The 27,608-nt window shown below is 54.5% G+C and overlaps 1 protein-coding gene across 1 annotated transcript; it reads left to right on the forward strand.

Moving 5' to 3' along the window:
- The first annotated feature begins 1,101 nt into the window (after positions 1–1,101).
- Positions 1,102–27,334, forward strand: OGDHL (oxoglutarate dehydrogenase L). The gene is given in 26 exon segments (XM_029059967.2): positions 1,102–1,293; positions 1,546–1,648; positions 1,972–2,087; positions 2,679–2,836; positions 3,377–3,523; positions 4,680–4,770; positions 5,496–5,513; positions 5,515–5,557; positions 5,560–5,675; positions 6,101–6,229; positions 6,565–6,744; positions 7,149–7,301; positions 7,814–7,916; positions 8,299–8,427; positions 10,247–10,397; positions 14,570–14,697; positions 19,918–20,023; positions 20,025–20,109; positions 20,762–20,834; positions 21,158–21,256; positions 21,259–21,275; positions 22,580–22,652; positions 23,309–23,431; positions 23,434–23,468; positions 24,691–24,845; positions 25,500–27,334. Coding segments are annotated over 23 exon segments (2,403 nt in total). The 5' UTR covers positions 1,102–1,293; positions 1,546–1,648; positions 1,972–2,087; positions 2,679–2,711; the 3' UTR covers positions 25,624–27,334.
- Positions 27,335–27,608: the final 274 nt, after the last annotated feature.

The following is a 27,608-nucleotide window of genomic DNA, read 5'->3' on the forward strand; positions in this document are numbered from 1 at the left end:
AGTGCTCACTATGTGCAGAGCGCTGTACTAAGCACTTGGGAGAGTAAAGTACAACAGAATGAGCAGGCAGGTTCCCTGCCCATAACAGAGCTTACAGTCTAGAGAGGAAGACAGTCAATCGTATTTATTGGCCGCTTACTGTGTTCAGAGCACTGTATTTGGGAGATTTCATTCATCCATTCAATCATATTTGAGTGCTTACTATGTGCAGAGCACTGTATTAAGCACTCGAGAGAGTATCAAACAACAGTGAACAGGCACATTCTCTGCTAGCTCATTGTGAGGTACAGTATAGCAATATAACAGACACGTTCCCTGCCCGCAACGAGTTTACGGTCCAGAGGGATGACCCTAATCCCTGGCCCAGGTAACTGAGCTAGTCTGGGGTTAGCCGAGACTAGAATTTGGGCCGCCTGGCACCTTAGTGACATCTCTGGGGAGGTCATGGGTTGGAATCCCAGCTTTGCCACTTGTCAGCTGTGTGACTGTGGGCAAGTCACTTAACTTCCCTGTGTCTCAGTTACCTCGTCTGCAAAATGGGGATTAAGTCTGTGAATCCCACTTGGGACAACCTGATTCCCCTATGTTTACCCCAGCGCTTAGAACAGTGCTCTGCACATACTAAGCGCTTAACAAATACCAACATTATTATTATCACAGTCCTATCAGCATCACAGCTATATCAGCAACTTGCATGCCACCTTGATGGATCACGCAATGAATCACCCTCCTGAGCTTGACCATATAGCCGGTTGCCCAGAGGGCAGTGATGTGTGTGCTGCCCTGTTGGTCTTAACCAGGAGCACGTTCTTGATCAATCCCCGACCTGGCAGCCCGAACCTGTGCCTGCTCGTTTATTCACTCATCCATCGTTCACATCGACGTTCACACTCCCAACTGTAGTCTGTCTCATCATTATGTAGGTGAGAGTCCTCCATCAGACTGTAAGCTCCTCAAGGGCAGGGATCGTGCCTCCTGTCTGCGCCCCAAACCCTGGTTCGGTGCTGTGGACATAGTAGGTTGATACTCGGGCAGTCCTGGTGCTTCTGACTGACGGATGTTTCCCGCGCCTTGTCCCTCCCTCCCCATCCCCGGCTGAAGTCGTGGGACGCTTTCTTCCGGAACGCCAGCGCCGGCGCCCCCCCCGGCCACGCCTACCAGAGGCCTCTGTCCGTCAGTCCGGAGCACCGAGCCAAGCTGATTGAGAGCCATGGGCTGGCGAGGAGCCAAGCCAAGACGGACAAGCTGGTGGAGGACCACCTGGCTGTACAGTCGCTGATCCGGGCCTATCAGGTGAGCGGGCTGGGCCGGTCCGGGGAGCAGGCCACCCTTTAAACTGCAGGGGAGTCTTAAATACCTTTTCCTCACTGGATCCTCGTTAGTGGACTTGAGAACCTCCCATTATCTAGAACCCCCGTCCTCCTTGCAGGCCCTGTGCTCCTGAGGGATTCTGGGAGATGTCCCCAATCAGGGCACACAACGCGAGCTCCCCTCAAAGCATTCACGTGACTGCCCACGCTAACTCTTCTCCTCCCTTCTTTGCAGATCCGAGGGCATCATGTGGCCCAGCTGGATCCCCTGGGCATCCTAGATGCCGACCTGGATTCATTTGTGCCCTCAGATCTGATCACGACCATCGACAAACTGGGTGAGAATCTGGGCCCCTTGAGTCACTGCCAGCCCAAGAGGGCAGTCCTGGTAGCGGTGGGGCCCGTTGGGAGGACCTCAGGTCTGGAGGTAGAGAGAGGCGGGAGTTAGACCCATCTCTGCAGTTGATTGGGCAAGTCCCACCCCCTCTCTGGACCTCAGTATACCTGTCTGGGGAATGGGGAGAGCGATCCCACTCCCCCAGCCCCAGTGATGCTGGGAGGGTAGAATGAGAGAGTAGCTGCCCAGCGTGGAGGCAGGAGGACAGACTCGTCGCCCTCTGTCTCCTTCACGCTGTGTCTCCTTCATGCTGCCGCTCACCAGCTTTCTATGACCTGCACGAGTCCGATCTGGACAAGGTTTTCCAGCTGCCCACGACCACCTTCATTGGGGGCTCTGAGAGCACTCTGTCCCTACGTGAGATCATCAGGCGTTTGGAGGTGAGCACTGGAGCCTCCCTGTCCAAGCCACATGGGAAATGTTTGAGCCCAGCAGCCCTGAGCTAGGTGAATGGGTGGGGAAGGGAGCGAGATTCTTCATTGCCCAAATATGGGGGGCAAATGCCCTTTCTTTGACACCTTTAGTGGGTGCTAAAGTGGAAACCAGTGTCTGAACCATTTTGACACAAGCCCAATTTCATCATTCACACTCAGAGGTTAGTCTGGAGTGGTGGGGAGCTCTGAGGGGAAGCCGGATGGTCAGGTGACAGGATGAGGTCACTCTTAAGATTGGCCATTTCTCCTGACAGGCACTGGAGCTTGGGGGCTCAGAAGGGCCACAAGAGCTTGATAAGGCTTCTTTCCACTCCTCCTCAGTTCCTGGGTCTTCCAGATAAAGATTAGGACCCAGAACTCTTCCCTTGATTCAGAGATGGTATATCTACATCCTGACCCCCGACCCCTATTACCTTCCCAGCCCTGACAAGCCTCCCCAACCCCCTGAGCCAGCCACTGCTCTTCCCTGCCCCCTCCCGCTTCTTCCCCACCCCTTCCCTTCACTCTGGCTCTGGCCCGCCCCCCCGCCTCCTGCAGAGCACCTACTGCCAGCACATCGGCTTGGAGTTCATGTTCATCAATGACGTGGAGCAGTGTCAGTGGATCCGGCCAGAATGTTCGAGATGCCCCGGGGTGATGAAGTTCAGCAGCGAGGAGAAGAGGACTCTGCTGGCCCGGCTGGTGCGCTCCATGAGGTGCGAATGTAGCACGGGTCGGTTGGAAATCCTCCCTGGTTTTGTCGGTGGTCCCGGGGAGAGGGTCTTGGAAGGAGGTTCAGCTTGGATTCAGCATCCCCCGTGGACTCCGCTGGACTCGGCTCCTCTGGCTGCTGGGGAAGAGGACCCGTTTCGTCCCGCTTCCCCTCCCAGGAGGCCAAAATGGCTGAGGCAGAGCTTAGTAGGCCTGCTGTGTGGGGAGGCCCGTGGGCCCCATGACAGGTAGACTCACTAGGGAGAGACTGGCATATGTCAAGGAGCTTGGGGAACTGGAGGAAGAAGGGTGAGGTGGTGGGAGGATGGGCTCGGTTACTCCCCCACTCTACTTTTGGCCTCCTGGAATTGAATTGCAAATAAGTCACCCATTTAAACTGATCCAACAATGCACAGTCTTCTTGGACTGGATGACCCACCACCCATTTCCCTTCCTGTCTCCTCCTTCCTTTCTCTGCCTCCCTGCCCCTTCTGGGCCCTGAGGCCCCATCCCAATTCTGCCCTGGTTCTTCATCTGCTCGGCAGGTTTGAAGATTTCCTGGCGCGGAAGTGGTCCTCGGAGAAGAGATTTGGGTTGGAAGGCTGCGAGGTCATGATCCCTGCCCTCAAGACCATCATCGACAAATCCAGCGAGATGGGCATCGAGAATGTGATCCTGGGGATGCCCCACAGGTTGGTATGGGTGGGGACAGGCAGCGAGTAAGATCGGGGGCAGAGGGGAAGGGGATGATAGTGGTCAGAGATCCCATCTGGGAAGGCACTGGGTCCCAGAAATCCTCTAAAAGCCAACAGGTGTTCGTTGGCCTGCCTCGTACAAGTTTCCCAGGCACACATCCCGGGACTGAGGAGAGGCGAAGGTGAGGTAAAAAGAAACCCTTCTCCTCCAAGTAATGGGTAAGCACATGGGTCCGTTCCCATGTTCATTCCTTCAGGCATATTTATAAGTGTTTACTGTGGGCAGAGCACTGTACTACGGCATTTGGGAGAGTACAAAATAGTGATAGACATATTTTCCTGCCACAAATGAGCTTGCGGTCTAGACGGGGAGACAGACATTGGATATAAATAAATTGAACTGCCGATAAGTACATAGGTACTGTGGGGCTGGGGGGTGGGGTGAATAAAGGGAGCAAGTTAAGGCGATGCAGAAGAGAGTGGAGAGGAAGGAAAGGAGGGCTTAGTCCAAGGAAGGCCTCCTTGGTGGAGATGGACCTTCATAAGGGCTTCGAAGGAAGGATAGTAATTGTCGGATTTTAGGAGGGACGGCGTTCCAGGCCAGTGGCGGGATGTGGGCGAGGGGTTTGGCAGCAAGATAGATGAGAATGAGGTATGGTGTGAAGGTTAGCATTAGAGAGTGAAGTGTTCAGGCTTGTGTAATAGTAGGAGAAGTAGCAAGGTGAGGGTAGGAGGGAGCAGGTAATTGAGTGCTTTAAAGCTGATAGCGAGGAGTTTTTTGCAACTGGACAGCCAGAAACGATGGCAGGCCCTCGAGCAGTTTGGATAGATCCGTGGCAGGATGGAGAGGGGAAGGTTCAGGGGGTGGATTGGCCGTCTTAGCCTGGGGCCGCTGGAACAGAGCTATCTTCACAGTCACTGTCACCCATCAAAAGGTGGATCCGGGTGAACTCAGAAAATGCCTGGCGGGTGTGGGGGAATTTACGTGACAGGTCCGAGACACGTCCAGGAACAGGTGACATTCTGCTGGAATGGCTTCCTGATGCTGTGACCCCAGTCCTCCGTTGGGGACGCGGGCCTATTGTGAATGCCAGGTGCCTGCGTCCTTGGAGGCAAGGCTCTTCATAACCCTGGGTTGCTTCTGTCTCCACAGGGGCAGGCTGAATGTGTTGGCCAACGTCATCCGGAAGGAGCTGGAGCAAATCTTCTGCCAGTTTGACCCCAAGCTTGAGGCGGCTGATGAGGTGGGGAGGAGATACTCCCAGCTCCTGGCTGATGAGAAGGGCCGGGACCTTTCCAGGACAGGGAAGGGACCTCTTTCTTGGGATCTCCTGTGCCTGCATGGAATTTTCCAGGGAAATTTCTCAACACCGAGGAGGTTTCCAGGTTGAAGAAACCTGGTGGTTTGGAGGGAGGCCAGTGCAAGCTCAGCTTCAAGGGGTCAGTTTACTCTTAGAAGGAGTCCTCCCTTGGCCCGATGGGGAACAGAAAAGGGAGGGGAAGAGCGGGTGGGCCCAGGTGCCAGTTTGTTCACCATGGCTGCAGGGGGGAGCTGGTAGGCAGCTAGACAGGCTGCATAGAGATTATCAGTCCTCCAGCCTCACTCGGCAGCCGTCATTTCTGGCCAGCAGCCTAGGGTGAGCAAGGCATATGTCGGGGGGAACCGTGACTTCACTCTCACGGCTGGGGGAAGCCAGGGGTACTGGTCCTACCAAGGCCCAGGGTTGCTGGCGATCATCCCCTCATCCCCAAGAAGGGCAGTGTGCTCCAGAGAGGAACGTTGCTTCCATCTGGAGAACGGTGCTCTAAGGAGGCTCTGGGGACTTAGGCCCAAAGGAGCCAAAATGGCGAGCGCTTCTTGCCGCCCTCTGCCTTATCACCTCCGGGGTGGACAAGGCCGGGGTGGGGATGGAGTACCCAGGGGACCCCCAGCCCGGGCCATCAGCCCAACCGGCCTTGGGTCTCCCAGGGCTCTGGGGATGTGAAGTAATCACCTGGGGATGTACCACGAGCGGGTCAACCGGGTCACCAACAAAACATCACCCTGTCCGCTGGTGGCCAATCCTCTCACCTGGAGGCCGTGGATCCAGTGGTGCAGGGCAAGACCAAGGCTGAGCAGTTCTACCGAGGGGACACCTCAGGGAAGAAGGTGAGACGGAGCCCCCACCGATAGGGGAGGAATGGGCCTGAAGCTCCCTGTTCACAAGGGGGATGCCAGAGGGGGCAGCTGGGTGGGGCTCTGGGTTTGCAGGCCAGTCTGAGGGTACGGGTGGCCTTGAGGAAACAATGTTGTTTCAGGTCTGGACTCATTCATTCATCATATTTATTGTGCATTTACCATGTGCAGAACACTGTACTAAGCACTTGGAAGAGTACAACAATAAGCACTCCAGCTGATGTTGGGGCCAGTGGGTAGACTTCCCCCTCTAGATGTAGCCCCGGCGCTCGCTTTGGGCCATGATGGCATGAGCCCCCGGGGGAACCAGGCCCCCACCGAGCCGTGGATAGTGTTGGCTGCCCGCCTCCCCGGCCCAGGAGAGACTTATCTACCTCCCCTTGATTCTTGGCCTCCAGGTCATGTCCATCCTAGTCCATGGGGACGCGGCCTTTGCTGGGCAGGGCGTGGTGTACGAGACTTTCCACCTCAGCGATCTACCGTCCTACACCACTAATGGCACGATCCACGTCGTGGTCAACAACCAGGTGAGGAGGGACAGGGCAGAGCTGAGACAGCCTCCTGCCCCTCGGGGTTAACCTGTCTCTGACCCGTCAGAGCCAGGAGGGCTTTTCACTCAGGAGATGCCAGGAAGCGACATGCTCCTGGGAGGAAACTGGACCCTGGGGAGCTGGTGAGACTGAGGCCCCAGATGGGAAAGGGAAAATGGCTGAAGTCCCTTGAGATTGAAGTTTTCCCAGTGGTTGGGTGGTCGGGGGGTTTTAGACCCTTGAAACGTCCGGTGGAGGAACCATGGCGCTTATGGTATCGTATGTCCCGGAACACGACTGTCTTCCCATCCACCTGCCCACCTCCTTTTCAGATTGGCTTCACCACAGACCCCCGGATGGCTCGCTCCTCCCCCTACCCAACAGACGTGGCCCGCGTGGTCAACGCCCCCATCTTCCACGTGAACGCGGACAACCCCGAGGCCGTCATCTATGTGTGCGGAGTCGCGGCTGAGTGGCGGAACACCTTCAACAAGGACGTCATCGTGGACCTGGTCAGTGAGGGGGCTTTGCCTGGGGCCGGGGACTCGGACCAGACAGCTCTTTCTGACGGGCTCAATCCCTCATCCGGCCGAGCACGGCCACCAGCTTGGGTGGGGACAGTTAATCCTGGGTGGCTCTCAGGAAGAGGGGCCTGGTGACTCTGTAGTGTCCCCCAGCAGCTTGCGGTGGGGAGGGGGCCCCAACTCCACACGGGGTCCAGCCCCGGCCACTCAGTGAGGGCGCCACAGAAGTGCTCAGCGTGGCCAGAGCTGGCCGGGCACTGAGAGTCGAAGGAAAGGAGCGTGGGTGCCCAGAGCGATGTGCAGTGAACCGGGCCCGCTGGGGATGTGGGCGCTAGACGCTCGCCCGATCCGGCCTGGCCAAACCTTGGCTGAACAACCCCTCCCGCGGCTAGGTCTGCTACCGCCGCCGAGGCCACAACGAGATGGACGAGCCCATGTTCACCCAGCCCCTCATGTACAAGCAGATCCACAAGCAGGTGCCGGTGCTCAAGAAGTATGCAGACAAGCTGATCGCAGAAGGGACCGTGACCCTGCAGGAGTTTGAGGTGGGATCGGTGTGAGGCCAGAGATGGAAAGGGGTGGTGAGAGGGGAGTAAGGCCCGGGGACCAAGGCCCGGGGACCATCTAAGCCTTGGGAGCCAGACCTGGCCATCATCTCCAAGCTTCATTCGTTCAACTGTATTTATTGAGCACTTACTGTGTGCAAAACACTGTTTACTAAGCACTTGGGAGAATACAGTATAACAAAAAACAGGCACATTTCCTGCCCGCAACAAGCTTACAGTCAGAGGGGGAGACTGACAGTAATAGAAATAAATAAAGCTTGCAGTCAAAGGGTCTTTTTCTGAATGAGGTGGGGACAGGTGGGTAGACCAGGAGCTTGTTCCCACCGAGGGAGAGGAACGGTCGTAAACAGGGAATGCAAAGCCCCGATGCCCGGCCCGTCTCTCCGGCCCTGTCCAAGGGCCAGGCAGGGTGTGTGGGTGGAGGGGGACGTCCTGGGCTGGCCCTGTGCCCAGAGAGCTCGCTCTTCCCTGGAGACCGTGATGTCTTCTAGGAGGAAATTGCCAAGTATGACCGGATCTGTGAGGAGGCTTACACTAGGTCGAAGGATAAGAAAATTCTGCACATTAAGCACTGGCTGGATTCCCCATGGCCTGGTAAGGAGTGGGAGCAGGAGGGCAATGGGGTGGGTGGGGGCTGGGGGCGGGGAGAGCCTCATGCTTCTGTCCTGGTTGCCTTTGGGCTTTTTCTGGCAAACACCCTCCAGGCTGGTTTGGGGTCTGGGTTCCCGTTCAGGTCCAGGAGGAATCTCACTGTTTGACATCCAGACAGATGGTTTTGGGACCATTCTGCTCCTTCCTGAGGGTGTGGTTGTGGAGTCCAGGGTTCCATGCATCAACTACAGGGAGGCCATGGAAGAGGAGACCATTTTGGGGCTCAGCCTGGAGTCAGGCAGGTCACCGGAAAGTCCTTCCTCTCTCCACCCACCTGAGCTCTTCTGTGCCCCTCAGGTGCCAGTGGGGAACTTTTGTCTTCCAGGGTTCTTCAACCTGGACGGCGAACCCAAGAGCATGGCCTGTCCCCCGACTGGGATCCCGGAAGACATGCTGACGCATATCGGCACCGTGGCCAGCTCCGTGCCCCTGGAGGGTTTCGTGATCCACGGAGGTGAGCCGGGGGCCGCGGAGAGAGGCAGACTTGCTTTCGTTTGGGCAGGCAGCCGTTCCTGGGGTGGCGCAAGGCTCTCTGAGGAGCAAGGCAGTTGGGAGAGCTGTCATGGACTCAGAAATTGGCCTTGCTGGTGGCCACCTATTCCTGGCCCTGCCCATCCTAGGGCACCAGCTCTGAGGCCTAGCCTGCAGTGAGTGACCCAGGGGCCCAGAGCCCCTGCTGTGAACCAACGAAACTGGTGTGCCCTGTTCCTTGCCCGGAGAGGAGGACCCCAGCCCAGCCCCCAAGTCCTCTGTTCCTTTCCAGGGGCCGGTCCCAGCCAGGAGCTCCCGGAAGGCCGCCCTCCGTGCTGAGGGAGCCAGTTGCGCCACTTCAGAGTGGAATTACCCTGCCCAAGGAATGGGATTGCGAAGCTATAGTGGGTTTTCTTTGCTCCGTCTGAGGAGCGTTGCTGAAAGCCAGGGATATGCCAGGATCACTGTGGTAGTGTTTGGCAAACCTGTTGTGATGGACTTCGATACCCAAGTGGTACCCGTTCCAACACCACCCAAATCGTCGTTCATCCCTTCAGTGCCCAGTGGACCATTGCCTTTGTGTCCCGATGTCTTCCTCCCCGAGGCACCTTCCTCCATCTCTGGCTCACTGTTCCTCAGAATGTCCCCATTGACTAAGACCGATGAGGGCAAGCGCCAACCCACGATGAAGTTCTCTTGGCTGGGAATGGACTGGGTACCTAAAAGAGGAGCCTGTGAGAACCGTTGCCCATTCTCCACCCACGACCTGTTTATTAACATTTTCTTCCAGCCCATTAAGGGCTGTAACAAGTCCTGGTAATGGGATCATTAATCGTTGCTGCTGTGGGTTGATTGAATGGATGATCTCCTCGTGTTATTAATTTGAAAGGCCTGGTGTGTGTTGTGCGGGTGGCTTTGGACCGGCTGTGACACTTTGATTACATTTTCAAGTGAAATTCATTTAGAGAATTAATTTGAGGTGCAGATTGGGGATTAAAAGTTCCTAGTGATTCGTTCGGAAACCTGTATCCAGCCCCATGGGGCATCTGGGCTGCCGGGGGAGTGATCCCCGGTTGCGGTTCTTTGTCTCTGCACCCCTGTGGTATGGGTGACTGTTGCATCCGGGAATAGGTGAAAAGCTCTAGGTCTTGGCCAAACCAGTTCTTAACCGGCCAGAGGGGTAAGAGGCGGAGGCTGCTTTAATCCTCGGGTTCCACCCTTCCGTGAGGTGGCTGCTTTGCTTTGGTTGTTTGTTTTCTGCTTCCTGAGTGGTTCTGACTCTCCCGGGCTTCCATGCCCACCTGAGTCTCAACCTTGCTCTCCTGAACCTCCGAGTCAGCCAGCCTCCACAGATTGAGCACCCTTATGCCAGCCAGCCTTCATTATGGGGAAGAGCCTGGTGCCCCTTTCCTGGATTGGGGTGGAGGGGAGTGAGGGTGCCCTTTCCCAGGAGTGGCTAATGTTTACACTAAACACTCTTAGCTGTTTCAGAAAACCTAGCAAGGTGAGTTTTTCCACGGTAACTTCACATCAGTAGGTGAACCCACGCTTCTGCTTTCAGTATTCACAGTCAACTGAACAGATGAGCTCTGGCTGGGCTACCGGGACTGGGCTTCTTGGGCTGGGCTTGTCAACTGGGCTACCGGGGCTGGGCTGCCCAGTGGTGATTCTGGGCTCCCTGGAAAGCTGCCTGGATCCTAGCCCCTGGGGCCAGGCGGAGATTGAGTGAGGAGGCCTAGTGAGACGTCTGTACCTGGTACCTGAGGTCCTGAATCTTGGCTTCTTCCCCTCCTCCCCCACAGGTCTCTCTCGGATCCTGAGGAGCCGTGTGGAGATGATTAAGAATCGGACGGTGGACTGGGCTTTGGCCGAGTACATGGCCTTCGGCTCCCTGCTGAAGGAGGGGATCCATGTCCGACTAAGCGGGCAAGACGTGGAGCGGGGCACTTTCAGGTAAGGAGCCCCTGGGTTGTGCGGGGGCCAGGGAAATGAAGGGAGGGGAGGTATTTCTTGTTGAGCTGCCATCCCCCTGGGTCAGACGTCACGGATTGTAGGGCAGGCTGAGAAAGTTCCCCAGCTCTCATATGGGTCTTCAGTCCCCGGATTATCTTTGTGCAGAAACGTTCTGGGAATGTCACCCCCCTCCTCAAAGATGTCCAGTGGTTGCCTATCAACCTCCAAATCAAGCAAAAACTCCTCACTATTGGCTTCAAAGTTCTCCATCACCTTGCCCCCTCCTACCTCAGGGGAGAGAGAGACATCTGTGCAAATAACTAAATTACAGATCTGTACATAAATTCTGTGGGTCTGGGATGGAGGAGGAACCAATGGAGCAAATCAGGCAGGATGACACAGAAGGGAGTGGGAGAAGAGGGGCTTAGTCTGGGAAGTCCTCTTGGAGGAGGTGTGCCTTCAATAATATTTTGAAGCAGGGGAGACTAATTGTCTGTTGGATTTGAAGGGGGAGGGTGTTCCAGGCCAGTGGCAGGACGTGGGCGAGGGGTCGGTGGCGAGATAGATGAGATCGAGGCACAGTGAGAAGGTTAGCATTAGAGTCAAGTGTGTGGACTGGGTTGTAGAAGGAGAATAATGAGGTAAGGTAGGAGGGGGCAGGTGCTTTAAAGCCAATGTTGAGGCGTTTTTGTTTGATGCAGAGTTGGATGGGCCATCCCTGGAGTTTTTTTGAGGAGCGGGGTGACATGTCCTGAACATTTTTGTAAGAAAAATGATCCAAGGAGCAGAGTGAAATATGGACTGGAGTAGGGAGAGACAGGAAGGTGGGAGGTCAGCCAAGGAGGCTGATACAGTAATTCAGGTGGGATAGGAATGAGTGACTGTATTAACGTGGTAGCAGTTTGGATGAAGAGGAAAGGAACGGATTTTAGTAGTGGTGTGAATATGGGACTGACAGGATTTAGTTGATGAATTGAGATTATGTGGGTTGAGTGACAGAGAAGAGTCAAGGTTATGGATTTGTGAGACAGGAAGGATGGTAGTACTGTCTACAGTACTGTCTACAGTAATGGGAAATTCAGCAGGAGGACAGGGTTCTGGTGGGAAATAAGGAGTTTTGTTTTTGGACATGTTAAGTTTGAAGGTGATAGGACATTCAAGTAGAGATGTCTTGAAGGCAGGAGGAAGTGCAAGACTGCAGAGAGGGAAAGAGATCAGGGTGGGAGAATGTAGATTGGGGTATCATTCTCATAGAGGTGGTAGTGTGGAAACCATAGCAGTGAATGAGTTCTCCAAGGGGAGTAGGTGTAGATGAGAATAGAAGGGGACCCAGAAGCTGAACTTTAAGGATCTCCACGTTAGGGGTGGGAGGTAGAGGGAGCCCACGAAGGAGACTGAGAATGAATGGCAGAGAGATGAGGAGAAACCATGAGGGGACAGATTCAGTGAAGCCAAGGTTGGATAACGTTTCCAGGAGAAAGGGATGTCGTTGGGAGCTGAGGGCTGAGGGATTGAGGAGGATAGGATGGATTTGGAGGCCTGTTCTCCAGGGGGAGTGAGCAGTGCCGGTCCCTTTCCTGCAGCTCCCTGGGCCGTTGGGGGTTTTGTGACGTGACCACTTACCAGCCTGCCCTATGGTCCCACCCTTCCATGGCCAGGTCAATCAGTAGCATGGTTTTAGTGCTTACCTTAGGTCAAGCACTGTCCTGAGTGCTAGGGAGAATCCGTGGTTGTGGTTCAGATGGTGGGTAATCTCTGGTCCCCAGGGGAATCACAGTTTAAAGTTGGGAGGTTGGGTTCAGACTCACAACCGGAAATGACAGGAGGAAACCAATCTCTCCCTGTCTCCTCGGCAGTCACAGCCTTGAAATTCTGCTGGCCTTCCTCCTGAGGCCTGGCCACCGGGACCCTAGTGGGCTGGGACTGCCAGGCGGTTGGTTTCCCGATTTCGAAGATGAAATTCGTAACTACCTATGGCCTGGTTCTTTAATTTACGTGCTGTTTGGGTCATTGATTGTGTGTGGCTAGCTTCCTATGGGGCGCTCCTTGAAGGATGATCAATAATAATAATAATTGTGGTATTTGTTAAGCATTTATTATGTGTCAGGCACTTGTGAGGTACAATATAATTAGACCAGACACAGTCCTGTTCCCACCAAGGGGCTCACTGTAGAAGTGGGGAGGGAGGACAGGTATTAAATTCCCATTTTAATCAATCAATCAATGGTATTTATTGAGCACTTACTGTGGTGCAGATCACTGTGCTAGGCATTTGAAGAGTCCCAATACAGTATAGTAGCTTAAGAGGGGTTCCCCGCCCACAGTGAGCTTTTAGTTTAGAGGGAGGACACTGAGGCACAGAGAAGTGAATTAACTTGCCCACAATCACACAGCAGGCAAGTGGCAGAGCTGGAAATAGAACCCAGGTCTCTGACTCCCAACCCTGTGGTCTTTTCACTAGGCCTCAACTGTTCACTATGAGTGCTCTCTGTAGATACTACCCTGTGGGTGTTTAATAGGAGTGCTCATTACAAGGTGCTCCCTAAAAGCTGGTTGCTTTGGGTGCTCACCTGCTGGAGTCAGTAAAAATGAGTCGATAATAAAATCCAGCATCTAAGTTAACTCCCCTTTTGGCCCAGAGCAACGGTTGGCTCCTTGGCTGCGGGCTGGAGGGCGTCTGGGGTTAATTAGTTTCAGTCCCCTCATCAATAACAGGTTCCTGGAGTGGGTAGACAGTGGGGAGGGCGTGGCTCAGAGACCCTGGCTACCTTGCCGGGGGGACCCCAACCCCAGCCTGGGATGGTCTCTGCTGGGTCTAGGAGGGCCGCAGAGGGGAGAGCCCAGGGAAAAGGCCGGCTCCCACTCTGGTGGCTGGGCTGGGCCGCAATCATTAGGGAAGTGACATTAGGGTGATTCGGCGAGCAGGGTGGTGCCGCATCGGTGGGCCTGAAGGGTGGGGGCGTGGAATATTGGTGGCGCTTCACTCGACGAGTCTGGCTCATTACTCAGCGAGTTAATGGTCAACAGTAATTGGCTCCGCCATCTCTGTTTGGATAATGGGGCTGGATGCCGCTCTAATGCTGATTGATGGGGCTGGGGAGAGAGAGCTAGGAGGGGGGCCAGAGGGGGCCAAGCACAAGTCAGGTCTAGTGGTCCTGAGAGATTTTCAGGTGCTAAATGGGGAAACTTCCAGCAATGGCCTTTGCCCACTTGTGTTGTTGATGCTGCTGCTGCTCTTCTGTTTTCTGAACTTCTGCCCCCTTAACTGCAGGGACCCCTCCCCAAACGGTTTTGGGTTGCCAACGGCTTTGGACCCCCCGCGGGTGAGGACATGGAGTAAGGGGGCTTCCTTGGGGCTATGCCGTAGCTGGTGGTTGCAGGGCAACTCAATCAATCAATCAATGGCATTTATTGAGTACACTCTGTGTGCAGAGCACTGTACCAAGTGCTGGGAAAAGTATAATTCAATAGAGTGGGTTGACAGGATTCCCCGGCCACAAGGACGCCTCCGTCTGTAGTAGTCTTCTCTCCCGCCGCTGTGACCCGGGGTGACCGCTCCCTGGTCTGCCCACCCCACCCGACCCTCTCTATGCCCGGGGCCCAGTGCCCCCCGCCCCGTAGTGAGGCCCTTCTCCAATTACCCATCCGGAGCCCGACGGTGGCCGATCAGCCAGTACCGGTGTGTCTGGCCTCTAGACTGTAAGCTTCATGGACAGGGAATGTTTCTATCAACTCTTTTTTTTTTAAAAATTGTATTTAAGTGCTTACTATGTGCCAGGCACTGTACTAAGTGCTGGGATAGTTGCAAGCTAATCAGGTTGGACACAGTCCAAGTCCCACTTGGGGCTCACAGCCTTAATCCTCATTTTACAGATGAGGCAACAGTCACAGAGAAGTAAAGGGATGTGCCCAAGGTCACACAGCAGACGAGTGGCGGAGCCGGGATTAGAACTAGGTCATTCGGACTCCCAGACCCCTGCTCTATCCACTAGGCGACATTGCTTCTTATGGTGCTATAATGCTGTTATAGAATACTCTCTCAAGCGCCTAGTACAGTGCTCTGCAGACAGTAAGCACTCAATAAATACGATTGATTGATCTGGCCACATGTGCCCCAGAGAAGAAGGGGCAGGGCTAGTCATCCTGAGAGCAACTGCTGGCTCTGTCCGCAGCCACCGGCACCACGTGCTGCACGACCAGGAAGTGGACCGGAGGACCTGCGTGCCCATGAACCACCTCTGGCCGGACCAAGCCCCGTACACGGTCTGCAACAGCTCCCTCTCCGAGTACGGCGTCCTGGGTAGGTCTCGGCTCCCGCGCTCCCAGCGTGGGCAGGCTCTGTGAGGCGGGCTCCGTGCGGCGGAGCTGGGGGGAGCGGGCCATCACAGGCAGGGAGCGGGAGAGTGTGCAGAGGGGCAGGGCGAGCACAGAAGGGCTTCCCGTTGAGCCTGCGGGGGCCTGAAATAGCCCAGATGGAGCTTGTCTCCTGCGGCCCCTCTTTCGAAGCAGGTGGTAGAGGGGAGGGAGGCCCGGGGAGCCTCGGGGTGGGGGATGGAGAGACAGTGGAGCCCGCCACCAGGCTGACGGGTGGAAGGGGTTGGTGGGGAGGGAGTAGACTCGGGGTGCTGCCCCGGGTTCTGGGGAGTAGGGGGGTAGGTGCACAGGCCTTTTTTTTAGAACCCCGGGGTGGCACTGAACCGGGGGCATGATCATCCCTGCACCCAAATACAGCCCCCTCACCTTCAAAAATTGGAATCGACATGCTCTCCCACTCCCTAGGGGCAAGTGAAACTTGCCACGGGAGAGTGGGGATCGATCTAGTAAGCCCAGCGTGGAGCAGTGCAGGAGGGGCCAGAGCAGGGTCACTAGGAGGGTTGCTAGGAGACCCGTGTTTAACCCAGAGCAACCCCCATTAGATCTTCCCCATCACTTTGTTCTTCCAGGCTGAATAGGCTGCCTTTCCTCCACTCAGCAGGGTGGGGACTCTTTGGTTGCGGTGGAGGGGGACTCCTCCCTAGCGGGGGCTTTTCAAACAGTAACACCCTGGTCTGGCATCGTGGACAGAGAGCTAGATGCTCGGTAACCTGAGAGAACCCATGCAGGCTGAGGTTGTGGAGCTGGGAAACACCCAAATGATAACTTTAATCGATCAATCAATCAGCATTTATTGGACACCTGCCATGTGCGGAGCCACGGCCTAAGCAGTAGAAGAGTTCGAAGGAGTTAAAAAACACGATCCCTCTAGACCGTAAGCTCGTTGGAGGAGACAGGGAACGTGTCTACCAACTCTTGTATTGCACTTTTCCAAGCGCTTAGTACAGTGCTCTGGACACAAGAAGTTCTCACTAAATGCCACTGACAATGATGATGGTGGTGATGATGATGATGATCCCTCCCCTCTAATGCTAAAATAAATGATAGGTAGGGGGAGCGCTTGAGGAAATGAGATGAATGTAAGTGCTATGAACCTAAGTGCTGCCGGGGTGGGGTAAGGTGAGAGATGAGAGATTAACCTGGGAAAGCTCCCTGGAGGAGATGTGGTTTCAAAAAGGACTTGAAGACGGGGAGGGCAGCGCCTGGCCGGACGTGAAGGGAGAGTGTCTGAGCAAGAGGTCGGCGGCAGGAGGAGACCAGAGCGAGGCCCAGGGAGTAAGGGATTGATGATTTTAGCGGCCACCTTTCTTCCGCACCTCTGAACCCAAACGACTTTCGTTGTTCTGCTCTCTCTTGACGATCGACCCGTGAAGAGCGTTTTCCCCAGTCACGAAAGTTCTTACTCAGGAATAGGTCAGGGTAGGGGAAAACAGCCTCAGAAATGGCACACCTTCTCTGTTCATCACTCAGGGTGCCCCTTTGTGGCTGTCAGAGCAGTGGGTGATCCTGCAGCCTCCACTGGGCCCACCTGCCCGGGGTTCTTGACAACCCAGCTTGATGCCCTGAGGGCTGCTCTTGAAGCAGAGGGTGTTGCCCACTCAGTATTCCTCAGGTTGGTGTAGAGAGGGGCTGGTGAGAAGCCCAACTGCATGGCTGTTGCCCTCAGAAAGCAGAGGTTGCAGTGAGCCCCATTTCCCCGCAAGGAGTGAGGCCTCCTCAGTGCCTCGACGGAGAGAGCAGCTTTCCTTAGGTCCAGGTGACCTGCACACGATGACATTTCCTCGGGATGTAGGGGGAGCCAGAAAGGCCGGAAGAAACAGACGATTCTGACCACCCTGTGTTCAGGCAGGTACATGTGACCGTGCTGGGTGTGTGCATTTGTGACCACGCTGTGCAGGTACGTGTGATTATGCTGTGTGCGCACGCACACACAAACATATACACACAGTGTCCTCTGCTATGCTTGCTGCCTGCAGTCACCCGGTGCCGTTCCTGGTTTTTCTTCTTTGTGTTACTCCTCTTCGAGCTTCCGCTTGAAAATTGCCACCCCTGCCTGGTCGCAGGGCACCTGGCTATGCGGTGTGTCTGCCGCGGTTGCCTCCCAACTTTCAGCTGAGGTATCGCATCATCTGGGTTGACACTTTACCTTGTCTTCTGTCCTCCTTGCTTTCGGTCTCTCAGACTTAGCTCACCACACAGCAGCTGTTCGGATAGGCTGCTGTCATCCATTTGCCTCCTGTGTCCCACCCAGCGAAGCTGTGTTGTGGTTAGCAGAGCTTCAGCCCTAGGAAACGGTGTGAGAGTGGACTCACCGGCATAAACGGTGGCTGCCTGCCGCTACCCTGAGAGAGATCCAGAGATCCCAAAGGTTGGCAAAACCGTGTCTGCTTAGTGGAAACTCCCGCTCACCCCTTAAACCCACCAAAGAGCAGTCACACACCCCTGTGCACAGACTACATCCTACCACCTGATAATAATAATTGTAGTATTTGTTAAGCACTTATTATATTCAGGCATTGTATTAAGCGCTTGGGTGAATACAAACTAGTAGGGTGGACACAGTCCCTGTCCACAAGGGGCTGGCTCATAGTCTTAATCCCCATTTTACAGGTGAAGTAACTGAGGCCTGGAGAAGTGAAGTGATTTGCCCAAGGTCACATAGACTTGTGGTGAAGCCAGGATTAGAACCGAGGTCCTTCTGCCTCTTGGATTTGCGATCTATCTACTAGGCCATGCTCCTTCTTTCCGGTTGGAGCAGGTGGCAAGAAGTCTTTCTGGGCCTGAGCCTGGGTTGTTAGTCCAGGTGGCTTCTGGGAAGGTAGACATCAGCATTCAGGGCCGGAACTTCCCCCCTCCCCTTCTATCCCCGTCTCCTTTGGCTGGACTGGGTCTCCAGCTGTGCTCTGAGGGACGGGAGGGACGCTCTGGCAGAGAACCAAAAAGCTATTCATTGCTGGCAGGAGTAGCAAACCGTCTCATCAGAGAGCTGGGGAGATCACGGAAGGACTCTGCAGCTGGGCCTTGGCTGCCCGACACTTTAATAATAATGATAACAATAATGAATAATAATAGTATTTGGTAGCACTTATGTACAGGCACTACTAAGTCCTGGAGTGAACAAGCAAATCAGGTTGGACACAGTCCATGTCCCACATGGAGCTCACAGTCTTAAATCCCATTTTACAGATGAAGTAACTGAGGCCCAGAGAAAAGTGAAGTGACTTGTCCAAGGTCACATAGCAGACAAGTGGTGAAGCCAGGATTAGAACCCAGCTCCTTTTGATTCCCAGGTCTATGCTCTATCCACTAGACCACACTGCTGTTCCAAGCTTGCTTAGCCCCAATTTTCCTGGCTGGTGGGGCGAGTGACGGTGAGCCTTGGAACGATGGAGGTGTAGACGTGAGCTGGAGGGAAAGGCCTGGGCTGGCCTCTGGAGAGGACGGGTTCCCCCGTGTTTCTCTGCATCAGCCTCAGTTGGCAGGCGGGGACCTCGGCCTCTTGCCGAGGAGGGTCCAAAGAGGCAAAGTTCTGGCTGGCTGGGAGCCGAGCCCTCCGGTAGGAAGAGTAGGCCCACCCTGAGTCGGCAGGGTCCCAAGGCCATATCGCGTAGAGGCTTAAAAAATAAACTGTGGTATTTGTTAGGCGCTTACTATTGCAAAGCACTGTTCTAAACGCTGGGGGATACAAGGTGATCAGTTGTCCCACGTGGGGCTCCACAGTTTTAGTCCCCATTGAGAGTTGAGGTAACTGAGGCACAGAGAAGTTAAGTGACTTGCCCAAAGTCACACAGCTGACTAGCGGTGGAGCCGGATAGAACCATGACTCTGACTCCCAAGCCCGCGCTCTTTCCACTGAGCCATGCTGCTTCAGGCGCTTCAGTGGCGATTTCAGTGCCTTGGAAGGAGAGTGCCTGAGAAGCGGGCTGATGAGGGGATGAGCTGGACAGGAGACGGCTAGGGTGCCCCAGCCACTTCCCTCCCCAACTTCAATTCCCCACTCACATCTCCCTCTGACTGGATTTTGTTCTTCTCTGCCAGCTGTAAACTCCCAGTGAGCAGGCCCCCTTCTAGGAAAGTGACAAAGCAGGCTGCCCCCACCCCCAGGCTCCATTGACAGGTCTGGGTCAGGCAGAATTAATTTCAATCCTCCTGCTGGGTCCTTGATGCCCCACCAATTGCCAGGCTGGGAACAGGGATCCAACTGGGACCAAGTGATTGATCTCCATTTTCTCCAGCCAGCAGCCACCCTGCTCTCTGCTGTTTGGGTGGTCCCTGGACTCCTGAGTCCCCCCTGCCCTCTGCCAGGGAGAGCTCGACAGGGGACTGGGAAGGGGGAGAGGTGGCTGGACCAGGACAGGTCAGAGCAGAGGTTGGGGGCTGTTGGGGAGGGTGAGAAGGTTCACAGGGTCCCCCTTCGGCTACATGGAGATCATCATCATCAGTGGTATCTATTGAGTGCTTACTGTGTTGCAGAATATTGTACTAGTGCTTGAGAGAGAATATAATATACAACAGAAATTGGTAGACAGTCCGTGCCCACAAGAAGCTTATAGTCTAGAGAAGAGATACCTGGAAGTTCCCCCTTACCCTGCAGGCCCTTAGAGAAGGTCCCAGTGGATTAGTGGGGCTCTTGTCAGGGGAGGGCTCCGGGCCCACATGCTGCTCACCTGCTTGCTCACTGGTCGTGGAACTTGCCGAGGAAAGCTGGCTCTGACTGATGCAGAGCTGCCTATTCTGGGCTGGCTGGGCCGAGAGGAGTCACGTGTTTAGTGCCACCAGCAATCATGTGTTCGGTCATCCGAATGTGCCCTGCTTTTACCCACTCCCAGCACTTGCCCCTCAAAGGAATCTAGGAGGATGGGCTAAGCCTTGGTCCAGAAAGGCTTTCTAGGCTGAAAGTATGCATGGCCTGAAACATCTGGCTAATTCAGATGTGTGTGCCAGCAGGTTATTTGTTAGCGTGTGAGACTGGCTTGAGCAGCCACTGGGACACCGCACTCTATGTGGGTAGGTGGGCCTTCTGGGGTAGGTCAGCCCCCTCCTAACAGGGAATGGAGGTGGGGGATGGCCTCGGGGCCGGCGTTTAGTTGGTGCTTCGGTAAGTGACAGGGCATTTGGGTCTGTGTCTCTGTCCCGGGGGATTTAGGCTTTGAACTTGGCTTTGCCATGGCAAGCCCCAACGCGTTGGTGTGCTGGGAAGCCCAATTTGGTGACTTCCACAACACCGCCAGTGCATCATCGGCATGCATCATCCCAGTTCATCAGCTCGGGCCAGGCCAAGGGTCCGCCACAATGCATCGTCCTGCTCTTGCCTCACGGCATGGAGGGCATGGTAAGGGTCTGGGGCGGGGGGGTAGTGGGCGGGAGCCACGGAGCAGCAGGAAAGGTCTCTTCCACCATGCAAGGGCAGTTCCAGATCTCTGACCTCAAATTATTTTATTCTGATTTTTGGCTTCGAGTCCCCTAAGAAAATAGTAGGACAGTTTCCAACCTTCTGGAACGAGGACTCCGAACACCCCCTCTGCCCAGCCTCACCCCACATCAGGGACTGAACTCGACAAGCCCACCGTCTTCCCGGTTCTTGGCTTCAGGAGCCCGAGTGGTGCCCTCCTGGGTCACCCCACGGCCCAGCCAGCCGAGGGCTCTGCCAGGGCACCATGGCACAGGGAGGAACTGTGTACTGCTTGTCCTCTTGGTCACCAACCTTCATTCATTTCATTCAATCTTATTTATTTAGTTCTTTAACTGTGTGCAAAGCACTGTACAAGCACTTGGGAGAGTAGACTCTAGCAACACCCTCGTCCTGCTGCTCTGCAGCTCTGGCTGGAAGTGGCTCCAGACCTCCAGAGATCCAGAAATCCAGATTCGGTGCAAGGCAGAGTTACTGGATTTTCTGTCTGAGCTGGGAGGTGGGGAGAAGATGCAGGGGTGGCAGGTGGTGCGGGAAGCAAAAGGCTGGGGGCAGAAACCACGTCATTTGCAGGGACCAGAAACACTCATCGGCTCGACCGGAGAGGTTTCTACAGATGAGCAATGACGACTCGGATGCCTACCCGGTAGGTATCGGATCGGGAGGAGGGGGAATGTGTGGGGCTCCCTGACCTTCTTCATCCTTGCCTCTTCAGGCACCCTGCTACAGAGCCTTGGGAGTCTCCAAAGAGGCATAGGGGTCCTGGGAGCGCCATTCCCTATATCTTCAGCGGAGCCTGGTGATTGCTGGGTTTGGGGTTAGGAGAGCTGGAGAGGAGTCAGTGGTCCTGGGCCCCAGAACAGCAGCGGGTACTCCGGGCCCCTGTGGTTTTCTCCTCAGGGGAGAGAGGACCTGGCTGGGAGGGCTAGGGAGCCGGTTCAGCTCAGCCCGGGGGTGCTTGGTTCCAGGAGTTCCGCGATGACTGTTGAGGTGGGCCAGCTGTACGACTGCAACTGGATCGTCGTGAATTGCTCCACCCCGGCCAATTATTTCCATGTGCTCAGGAGGCAGATTCTGCTCCGTTCCGGAAGCCGGTGAGTCACCAGGCACCGCTCACTTCTGGTGGTGGCGAGAGATTGAGCCCCTACCAGCTTGGTCGGGGGGGGGGGGGGGCGGGAGGGGACCCGGAGGTCTCAGAGGGAGCCACTCTGCTGGCTTTGGGGAAGTGAATTGAGCTTATTGGGTCTCGAGTTGCATCTGAAGAGAACTCGCCGAGCTGGATAGGAGGGTCACGTACACACGTTCGCATAATTGTCCTTTACCTTGTCCTAGAGAAAAGGCTTCAGGCTGAGCGTGTTCTGTAGTTTTAGTTCTGGGGCGGTGAGCCTGTTCTAGGCAGCCAGGCCATGGGAGAGACCCTAGGACTGGCAGTCAGGAGAGTTGGGTTCAAGTCTCGGCTTTGCCACTGGCCTGCTGGGGTGATCTGGGGGCAAGTCACCAAATCTCTAAGGGTCTTGTAAAATTGACAAAGGAGACTCGGGTTTGAGTCTCAGCTCTGCGACTGGCCTGCTAACTGAACCTTGGGTAAGTTTCTGGTACTGTGAAATAGGCAAAGGATAGTTTTGGGGGAACTGTGTACTCTTTCCCAGAGCTCAGTACAGTGCTCTGCACACAATAAGTAGCTAATAAATATTGTGACTATTCACTGTGGGATAGTTATGTCCAGTCTCATAATTTCATATCTATCCTAGCACTTGGTACAGAAGTAACGTGCTTAATAAACTTCGTATTTATTAGACATCTATTCAGGTTCTATCTGCAGTAGTCTACTTCACAAAAAAGTCCCCTTTCCTGGCCAACCTGCAACTTTGCTGCCAGTACCTAAGGGCCAGGGCAAGTAAACTGGGCATAGCGGACAGCCACCTGGGTGCTGACAGAAGGTTTACGGAGTCATGCAGCCTGTCCATCCTGCCATCCCCCCCAAAGCAGGGCAGAGTAGGGTGGGCAGGTGGTGGTGATGGCAGGGATGGGAGGCTGGGGAGAAGGAAGAGAATAGGATTGGATAGGGAGGAGGTTGGGGGTGGCTTCAGGCGGAGCTGCAGCTCAGCTATTTGGGCTCCAGATGGTGGGAGAAGTGGAGGGAGGGCGGGGGTGAAGAGAGAGCTGTTCCCGTCATTCATTCATTCATTCATTCACCAGTAGTGCCAGCTGACCTCGGCACCCAGACAGGTCATCTAGTCTGCCCCACAGATTTGCTGGAAGTCCCCCGGGCTGGGTCCAGGATAGAGGGCTGGTCTCTGTCTCCCCTGAAGCTGAGGGTGCGGGCAGAGCCTCTATGCCGACCTGCCTTCTGGGGCAGTGGAGTCCCCCAGCAGCTTCTGAAATTTTTCTTTTCCAGCTGATCATCTTCACTCCAAAGTCCCTGTTGAGACACCCGGAAGCGAAGTCTGGCTTCGATGAGATGGTTTCCGGTAATGGGTGACTCTGCGGTGTGCACACCGACGACAGCCGGGTGTCCAGAACCCCTGCCCTGGAGTGGATGGGATGGGAGGGATTGACAGGGCGGGAGGGGAGTCTGGAGCTGCCTGGGCTTCCTCCCAAGCCCCGAGTCCATACCTGAAAACCAAAGCTTTGGGAGACCCCTATGATGTCGGGCCTCCCAGGCTGCCTCCCTCTCTCTCTGTACTGGCTTTGGTGAAGAGTAGGGAATGTGTCCCTGAGGCCACCAGGAAAAACTGACTCCCACAGGTTTCTCTGGGGGGCCCCAGGCTGTTGGCAAAACAGGGAGCAGGCAAGGCACGACAAGGTTGGGGGCTTGTTTCCTCCTAGTTGGTGCCAGCGGGATCTCTTCTCCCTGCCTCCCCTTATGAGCAGAGGTAAGGGGTCCTCAACCCGAAGTAGCCATGTGGAAGACCTCAGGGAGGGCACCCTTATTGGGACGCAGAGTCCCGAGTGGGATTGGAAGCTCCTGGTGGATCATGGAGGCCTGAGTGGGTCATGGAGCCTCGAGTTGGTGTGGAGGCCTAACCAGGTCACGGACCCCCAAGCCGGTTGTGGAGCTTGAGCTGGTCATGGAGTCCTGGGGTCGCTACCTGAAGCTGCTAATCTGGCTCCTCATCCTGGACAGGCACCAGCTTCCGAGGGTCATCCCGAGTGTGGGCCGCCGCCCAGGCCCCGGCGGAGGTGAAACGGCTGATTCTCTGCACGGGGAAGGTCTACTATGACCTGGTGAAGGAAAGGAAGAACCAAAACCTGAAAAGCAAGTGGCCATCACTAGGCTGGAGCAGGTTAGTGGCCAGAGCGCAGCTGTTTCCCAGAGCAGGATCCCGCGATTCTGTCAGCAGGCTCCGGCAAATCTTTCCCCTGTCTAACAGTCAGTGGGATTACACTCTCCCCGGCACCTTGGGAGAAACCCTGTCGAGACCTGCCCACTGTCCCCCCAGCACTCTGCCTCTGCCTCTTACCAGGGCGGAAACGTCAAGAGATCTAGAATCAGGTCCTCTGAGGCTAGGTGCAGTCTCTCTGTGGGAGCTCATGGTTTGAGGGTCTACACTTTACAGTTACAATTACTATGAGCCTGGGGCCTAGAAGAAATGAGTCTGAGACAAGCTAGACAGGCAGCTTGCTTTCCTCCTTCTATGGCTAACTCCAGCCCAGCTTATAATAGTATTAAAATTTTGTTAAATGCTTATTATGTGCCCAGGAGTGTTCTAAACACTGGGGCAGTTACATATAAGCCTCACTGTCTAAAAGGGAGGGAGAACAGTTAGATTATAGAACAGATAGTTTATCCCCATTTTATAATTACAATAATAAGTATGGAACTTGTTAAGCGTGTACTATGTGCCAAGCACTGTTCTAAATTCTGGGTCAGGTAGAAGTTAATCTGGTTGGACACAGTCCTTGTCCCACATGGGGCTCACACTCTTAACCCCCAATTTACAGATGAGGTAATTGAGGTCCAGAGAAGTTAGATGTGGTGGAGCTGGGATTAGAACCCAGGTTTTTAATGTTCGTATTTAAGTGCTTACTATGTGTCAAGCACTGTTCTAAGTGCTGGGGCAGATACAATCTAATCAGGTTGGACATAGTCCCAGTCCCACATGGTGCTCACAATCTTAATCCCCATTTTACAGATGAGATAACAGGCCCAGCAAAGTTAAGTGACTTGCCCAAGATCACACAGCAGACAAGTGGCAGAGCAGGGATTAAAACCCATGTCCTTCTCACTCCCAGGCCTGTGCTGTATCCAGTAAGCCATGCTGCTTCTCTGTTTTACAGAGGATAGTTGAGTCTAGTGGTGTATAATGGGGGCAGGGTCCAGTTAGGAAAGGGAGGGGTGACCCCTGGCAAATGAGAAAGAGGGGCCAGTGCTGCCTTTTCTGGATTGAAGTCTGTGGGTGACTGGGGGTGGGACTGAGGGAATGTGACCTAGACCATCTGGCTGCCCAGCCTGGACTTGGGGCTCAGGCTGAGACTCAGGCACACCCTGCCACTTCTTTCCCTCAGATCTCGCCTTTCCCCTTCGATCTGGTGAAGCAAGAGGCCGAGAAGTACTCAGGGGCTGAACTCATCTGGTGTCAGGAAGAACACAAGAACATGGGCTACTATGACTACATCAAGCCCCGTTGTCTCACCGTCCTGGGTCAGGCTCGGCCCATATGGTACGGACCCGGGGCCCCCTTTGGTATTGGGGTGGACGAGGGAAGAGGAGGAAGGGATGAGCTGGGCCCTCCTCCCTGTTCCTTCCATCTGGTGTGGAAGGGGAAAATCTCCAGAAGTTTCTCCTCATCCTTTCCCTCCTTCATCTCTTCCTTGTCCTCCTCCTCCCTTTGCCTCTTCCTCCCTTTTTTTAAAAATAGTATTTGTTAAGCATTTACTGTGTGCCAGGTACTGAATTAAGCTCTGGGGTAGAAACAAGCTAATCAAGTTGGACACTGTCCCTGTCCCACATGGGGGTCACAGCCCAAGTCGACTCCTCTTCCCTTTTCCTTTGCCCTCTGACCCCCCCCCCCCAAAATCTACCAGCTGCTTGCCTGAGAGCCTGAGGACACAGGCTTCCCCCCTTGCTCCTACCAGTGGGTCTCCATCTCAAAGGCTTACATTCAAAGATCTTCATTTCCCCCCAAACACCCAGGCAATTGGGGACTGAAAGGGTGGTAGGTGGTCCCATTCAGGCTGTTTTGTCTACTTGAAAAGGCCTCATAACTCAGAGGACTCTGGCCAACCCTCTCCTCAGGATGCCCCAGAGTAGGCCCTAAGGTCTGACTCAGTAGGGCCAGGTATTCTAGGGTAACTGCTTGTTTTGTGTCATCCAGGTATGTTGGTCGGGATCCAGCCGCTGCCCCGGCGACCGGGAACAAGAATGCTCACCTGGTGTCCCTGAAGAGGTTCTTGGACACCGCGTTCAACCTGGAGGCTTTTGAGGGAAAGACTTTCTAGTGGGGCCTGGAAAGGCATCCCCATTTCTCCCACCTGCATCTGGCCGCAGGGTGGGCCATGCAATCACCTTCCAAAGAATGGACAGTTACCAGGAAAGGACAGTGTCCAGGGGAAGGCGGTCCTTGTCAGCCGACTGTCTTTCCTTATTTGTAGCACAAGAGTCTGGAAAAGGATTCCCTTAGGTCATTAGGTGACTCCAAGAAAGAAAGGAAAAGGCACCTAAAATATTAATCAAAGGAAATTTGCTCTGGAGTTTTACTAGAGTGGGAGACCCTCTGTATGGGAGGTCTGGGCGTGTAGGTGATATCTTGGGCGGGGGTGTACTGACTGGGTTACACTGGGAGGAGCCCCTGTTGCTGACTTGCTGGTCTTCTGAAGGGATTTAGGGCTCAGAGCGTTTGTCCAATCTCCTTGGAGTTCCTTCTCACTGGGAGACTGGAGCTGTCGAGGATCCAGAGGATGGACAACTCCGGTTTGTTTCTGACCCTGGGATGAGGTTTCCTCTAAGAAAACCCAGATCACCTCTCAGTGTCCAGTCCCATGTCTGATGGAAGGGGGTGGACTTTCTCACCTGCTTCCAGTAGGCACTCTGGGCCCAATTTTTTTAAGAGACCGCCCCCAGATAATAATTATGGTATTTGTTAAGGGCTTACTGTGTGCCAGGCACTGTACTAAGCGCTGGGGTGGATACAAGCAAATTGGGTTGGACATAATCCCTGTCCCACAGAGGGCTCACAGTCTTAATCCCCATTTTACAGATGAGGTACCTGAGGCACAGAGAAATCAAATGACTTGCCCAAGGCCACACAATCTCACAGATCTCACCTCATGGTCAGGAAATAGGAACCAGACATCCTTTCTGGTTGGAAGGCCCAGGCCCAGACTCTTGGGCAGGAGATGAGCAAGAACAGAAGCCTTGGGATGACAACCCACTCTGAGCACTGTGCATGCGTGTATGCCCGTATACAACGGAGAGCGTGTACACACCCCGCAAAAGTGGTGAGAATCGTGGGAATTCGGTGGGAGGCTGAAGGTCCGAATAGCTGAATCGAATCTGCTGCCCGGGAGCATCTGGGCTGAGACTCCCAGGGCCTTACTTGCTGTTTGTGGATCACCAGCGTTGTAGTAACTGCACTTGTCCTTGCAGCCTGACGAGATCTCTGCAGATGCAGATGAGAAGTGATGTGGATTATTAAGTTCTTGATCTGTCGTGATCCTGGTTTTCAACTTGGTGTGACAAGACATTAAATTGGACAAAAGTGAGAGCCCAAACTAATGGATCTGATGCTGCTATAATTCTGAGCCCTTCCTTAAGTTTCAGAGCTAGTTTCGTTGGCCGTGTCTTCTGCCTTTAAAAAACCTTTGTTGCTTCCATTTTTGAAGCCAGTGCTTTGGGATACAGTCTGGTCCAGCCTAAGGGACCTGTCTGCCTCTTGCTTTTTCCTTACTGGACCAAGTGATCTCATGAATGCAGTAGACTTAAAGCCACATGCGATTCCATGCTGTTATAAATGAGAATTTCAGCAACAACTAGGGGCTGAAGCTACATAATGGCCGGAGCTTTTTTTATTGTGCCCTGTTTTACTGGGCAGCATAATGAGTCTGTCGTCCTTTCTGTGATCGGTGTGTTCATTTGTTCTGGGTGGCGCGGGTATGTACCAAAATCAGAAACAAACAAAAAAATGAAATAAAAAGTGGTAAATAGAAAATTGCCCATTGTAATGTTTGTCTTACAGAGATTAGAGGAAAGGAAAAAGATCACCTTTTTCCTTCATCAACTTGGACCCAAGCTTGATATCGTCTCTAGTCACTGGTTCTCAAGCTGTGAAATCCCACTCTCTGACCACAACCTCCTCACCTGCCCTCTCTCCCACACACCCCTCTCCTCAAAACTCATCTAGCTCCCCAGACCAGCAGAAGCCCCCGGTCTCGACCCGCTGTCCTCCCCCTCCTCCAGCTATGCCAAGCTTTCATGTTCCATTTGG

This window comes from Ornithorhynchus anatinus, chromosome 3, assembly GCF_004115215.2.
Source record: "Ornithorhynchus anatinus isolate Pmale09 chromosome 3, mOrnAna1.pri.v4, whole genome shotgun sequence".
Lineage (NCBI taxonomy): Eukaryota > Metazoa > Chordata > Mammalia > Monotremata > Ornithorhynchidae > Ornithorhynchus > Ornithorhynchus anatinus.